We start from the raw sequence: 5,000 nt of genomic DNA, 5'->3' as shown, positions 1-5,000 counted from the left end.
CCTGTCGCCGCGATGGAGGCACTACATAGGGCTTGTTGTGGAGAGGTTATTGTACTGGCAGGAGAGACTGACGCATTCTGCTCTCTTTTCGCATTGTCCTAAAAAGGACAGACGGTGCTAGCCAGCGGTGAGGGCTGAAAGCGAGAAGTGACAAGCACAAGACACTTCGCCAACACACTAGACACGTCACACAACCGTTTGGCAGGCGGTCGTTATCGAGAGGTGGTCATTATTGAGAGGTGGTCATTGTTGAGAGGTGGTCGTTATTGAGAGGTGGTCATTGTTGAGAGGTGGTCGTTATTGAGAGGTGGTCATTATTGAGAGGTGGTCGTTATAGAGAGGTGGTTGTAATCGAGAGGTTGTCATTATTGAGAGGTGGTTGTTATAGAGAGGTGGTTGTTATTGAGAGGTGGTTGTCATTGAGAGGTGGTTGTTATCAAGAGGTGGTTGTTATTGAGAGGTGGTTGTTATTGAGAGGTGGTCGTTATTGAGATGTGGTCGTTATTGAGAGGTGGTCGTTATCGAGATGTGGTCGTTATTGAGAGGTGGTCGCCAGGGCAGGTCCGACGGTACGTTTTTGACCAAAATAAGACATTTGACACAGATCAAGACGGGCAGTATTCTATGAACCTGCCCTAAATGGTTTTACCGCGAGGGCGTCAAACAACTTGTGTCATCCAGAAGACGTTGTGTGCCTTTCAGGAGGAACGCTAGCCTTGAGCGCTCGGGACACGAAGGACGAACGGGGGTATCTTCAGCTGGGTGCCGACATCGCCCACACGTGTCGCCAGTCTTACCAAAGAACGCGTAGGTTGCACGTGTGGTCTGTCTGTCTGTCTGTCGTACTGTCAGTGTCTGTCTGCCTGTTGGTCTGTCGGTTGGGTCTGTCGGTTGGTCGGTCTGTCCGTCTGTCTGTTTCTGTCTGTCTGTCTGTCTGTCTGTTGGTCTGTCTCTGTCTTTCTGTCTGTTGGTCTGTCGGTTGGTCTGTCGTTTGGTCTACCTGTCGGTCGGTCGGTCTGTCTGTCTGTTGGTCTGTCTGTCTGTCTGTCTGTCTGTCTGTCAGTCTCTATCTGTCTGTCTGTCGGTCGGTCGGTCGATCTCTGTCTGTCTGTCTGTCTGTCAGTCTCTATCTGTCTGTCTGTCGGTCGGTCGGTCGATCTCTGTCTCTCTGTCTGTCGGTCTGTATGGCAGTCTGTCTGTCTGTCGGTCGGTCTGTATGTCTGTCTGTCTGTCTGTCGGTCTCATCGTGGGAGAATGTATGTTTTTATGGAAGTTCAATGGGGGGTATATTTCAGTCTGAAAGTCTACACCTGTCTTTTTTTGTCCTTGGGCCCAATTTTAATTTTTTTAATTTTTTTTTACTAAATAAAAAGAAATCTTGATTTCATGACGTTCTGTGTTGTTGTTTTTTTAATCCAGACTCACGTCTTATAAGTGGGCAATCGTTTATGTGAAGTATTTTGATATCGCGTCTGTGTTGGTGTCGCATATTTTCACCAGAGGTTTCGCGCATGTTGGTGTCGTATCGTTTTAACCCGTGTCAGTGTCGTACCTGTTTAAGCAAAATGGGACATTCTCTACAGCGGTGAAGCTGGGACCGGATGATTTCGAATTCAACGGCGGCGATCTTGACGCAGTGTCGGGGATATTCAGTGTCAAGGCACACTTCCTGCGGCCCGAAGTGGTGGAGACATACTTCTACCTGTGGCGCATCACCAAGCAACAGAAGTACAGAGACTGGGCCTGGGAGGTTGTACAGGTGTGTATGGTGGGGGGGGGGGGGGAGGGGTGAAAGCTGTGAGTCTGTGGTGTGTGTGTGTGTGTGGAGACATACTTCTACCTGCGGCGTCTCACCAACTCCAAGCAACAGAAATACAGAGACTGGACCTTGAAGGCTGTACAGGTGTGTGTGTGGGTGGGGGGTGTATGTGCGTGTGTGTGTGTACGTGCGTGTGTGTGTGCGGGCATGCGCGCATACGTGTGTGAGCGAGTGCGTGCTTTTGTGCGTGAGTGTATGTGTGTGCCTGTGTGTAGCAGGGGGAGGGGTATCATTAAAGCTGTGTGAGTGTTTCGGGTGGAGGAATAGTCTCGCATGTCGGCGAGTGTGTCAGTGTAACCGATCACATTCCATTCATGCCACAGGCCCTGGAAAACCACTGCCGCACGGGCTCGGGTTACTCGAGCCTACAAGACGTGTATTACCCCAAGCCATGACCCACCGATCACATTTTATTGTTACAGGCCTTGAAAAAGACTCGGGTTACTTGAGCCTACAAGACGTGTATTACCCCAAGCCATGGCCCACTGATCACATTTTATTGTTACAGGCCTTGGAAAAGACTCGGGTTACTCGAGCCTACAAGACGTGTATTACCCCAAGCCATGACCCACCGATCACATTTTATTATTACAGGCCTTGGAAAAGGCTCGGGTTACTCGAGCCTACAAGACGTGTATTACCCCAATCCATGACCCACTGATCACATTTCATTGTTACAGGCCTTGGAAAAGGCTCGGGTTACTCGAGCCTACAAGACGTGTAGTAACCCCAGCCATGACCCACTGATTATATTTTATTGTTACAGGCCTTGGAAAAGGCTCCGGTTACTCGAGTCCTACAAGACGTGTATTACCCCAAGCCATGACCCACCGATCACATTTTATTGTTACAGGCCTTGGAAAAGACTCGGGTTACTCGAGCCTACAAGACGTGTATAACCCCAGCCATGACCCACCGATCACATTTCATTGTTACAGGCCTTGGAAAAGGCTCGGGTTACTCGAGCCTACAAGACGTGTATTACCCCAAGCCATGGCCCACTGATCACATTTTATTGTTACAGGCCTTGGAAAAGACTCGGGTTACTCGAGCCTACAAGACGTGTATAACCCCAGCCATGACCCACCGATCACATTTTATTGTTACAGGCCTTGGAAAAGACTCGGGTTTTTCGAGCCTACAAGACGTGTATAACCCCAGCCATGACCCACCGATCACATTTTATTGTTACAGGCCTTGGAAAAGACTCGGGTTACTCGAGCCTACAAGACGTGTATAACCCCAGCCATGACCCACCGATCACATTTTATTGTTACAGGCCTTGGAAAAGACTCGGGTTACTCGAGCCTACAAGACGTGTATAACCCCAGCCATGACCCACCGATCACATTTTATTGTTACAGGCCTTGGAAAAGACTCGGGTTACTCGAGCCTACAAGACGTGTATTACCCCAAGCCATGACCCACCGATCACATTTTATTGTTACAGGCCTTGGAAAAGACTCGGGTTACTCGAGCCTACAAGACGTGTATTACCCCAAGCCATGGCCCACTGATCACATTGTATTGTTACAGGCCTTGGAAAAGACTCTGGTTACTCGAGCCTACAAGACGTGTATTACCCCAAGCCATGACCCACCGATCATATTTTATTGTTACAGGCCTTGGAAAAGGCTTGGGTTACTCGAGCCTACAAGATGTGTATTACCCCAAGCCATGACCCACCGATCACATTTTATTATTACAGGCCTTGGAAAAGGCTCGGGTTACTCGAGCCTACAAGACGTGTATTACCCCAATCCATGACCCACTGATCACATTTCATTGTTACAGGCCTTGGAAAAGACTCGGGTTACTCGAGCCTACAAGACGTGTATAACCCCAGCCATGACCCACTGATTATATTTACTTATGTTCCGATTATGCTTTATACTGGTTGGTCCGGTGTCAGAATAATGTGACTGGGTGAGACATGAAGCCTGTGCTGCGACTTCTGTCTTGTGTGTGGCGCACGTTATATGTCAAAGCAGCACCGCCCTGATATGGCCCTTCGTGGTCGGCTGGGCGTTAAGCAAACAAACAAACAATTGATGCTTTATGATCTTGTGTTTGTGTTATTAGAAATGCGATGTGGTGCCTAAAGAAATATCTCCAAAATGAAACTGCATATTAAAGGCACAGTGCAGCTCACAGCCTTCGTTTTGCGTTTTTGTTGCAGCTGAGTGCATTTACAGTTCAAAAATCCTCCTATGGTAGTAAAACAAACCCAAAACTACCCAACGACGACATCTGTGAAGCTCGACAGTTTCTTGTTCACGCGAGTGCATAAATTAACCTAGTTATTACGTGGTGTTTGGTCGGAGTTCGATTCAACTGAGTGATTCCGGCCTCCATTTTGTTTTACACAAACTCACGATGACGTCTGACATAGTTTGCTTTAGTGACGTGTCTTTTTGTGCATGATGTGGTGATCTACCTGATCTAAATTTAGATCCAAAAATAGGTCAAGACCAGCCGGGTCCGAGTACGAAATTAATTCGTAAAAAAATCGCAGTTCTTGACTCTTTGGGTGCAAGTCAATGAAACTTGGTAGTTCTTCTAACGGATAGCTGCCTGAGGTATGACTAAAAGCCCCAGGGGCTCCGTGCACCTGGATTTGACAAGTTCAGTACCTTTAAAATTATCTTATCTTATCTTACAGTTGAACTCCCTTTCTAAGACACCCTCCCCCTCCCCCCCCCCCCCCCCCCCGCAAGTTAAGACTGCCTTCCTTTTCAGACCTCAGTTTTTTTTATTTCCTATTCATATCCTGTGTAAATGTACCCCCATTTTAAGACTCCCTCCTTTTTAAGACCTGATTTTCTCAGATTTGTGGCTGTCGTAAAAGGGGGGTTCCACTGTATTATTCAATTGTTACAGGCCCTGGAAAAGCACTGCCACACGGCCACGGGTTACTCGACCATACACGACGTGTATGACTCCAATCCACGCCTCGCCGACAACCAGCCCAGCTACTTCCTGGCCGAGACCCTCAAGTACCTCTTCCTCATCTTCTCCGACGACAGCCTGCTCCCTCTGGACGCCTGGGTGTTCAATACAGAGGCTCATCCCCTGCCTGTACACGGCAAGAAGTGATATGGGAGGCGGTGATAGTTATGCGTGTTAGGGGGTGGGGTGGGGTTGTGGTGATTGTCACAGAGAGAGAGAGAGAGAGAGAGAG

At 48.4% G+C, this 5,000-nt stretch overlaps 1 protein-coding gene across 1 annotated transcript in view; it reads left to right on the top strand.

The window, feature by feature from the left end:
• The window catches only part of LOC138950479 (mannosyl-oligosaccharide 1,2-alpha-mannosidase IA-like), a 35,063-nt gene extending 30,078 nt beyond the window's left edge, over positions 1–4,985 (top strand). Inside the window, exons 8-10 of the mRNA XM_070322204.1 lie at positions 703–807; positions 1,584–1,759; positions 4,700–4,985. Coding sequence (XP_070178305.1) covers positions 703–807; positions 1,584–1,759; positions 4,700–4,915 — 497 coding nt within the window. The 3' untranslated portion in view covers positions 4,916–4,985. The remainder of the gene's footprint in view (positions 1–702; positions 808–1,583; positions 1,760–4,699) is intronic.
• The last annotated feature ends 15 nt before the right edge of the window (positions 4,986–5,000 follow it).

Source organism: Littorina saxatilis, linkage group LG16 (assembly GCF_037325665.1).
Source record: "Littorina saxatilis isolate snail1 linkage group LG16, US_GU_Lsax_2.0, whole genome shotgun sequence".
Taxonomy (NCBI): Eukaryota; Metazoa; Mollusca; class Gastropoda; order Littorinimorpha; family Littorinidae; genus Littorina; species Littorina saxatilis.
The sequence above is the reverse complement of the archived record's forward strand: the minus strand, read 5'-3'. Positions and strand labels throughout refer to the sequence as shown.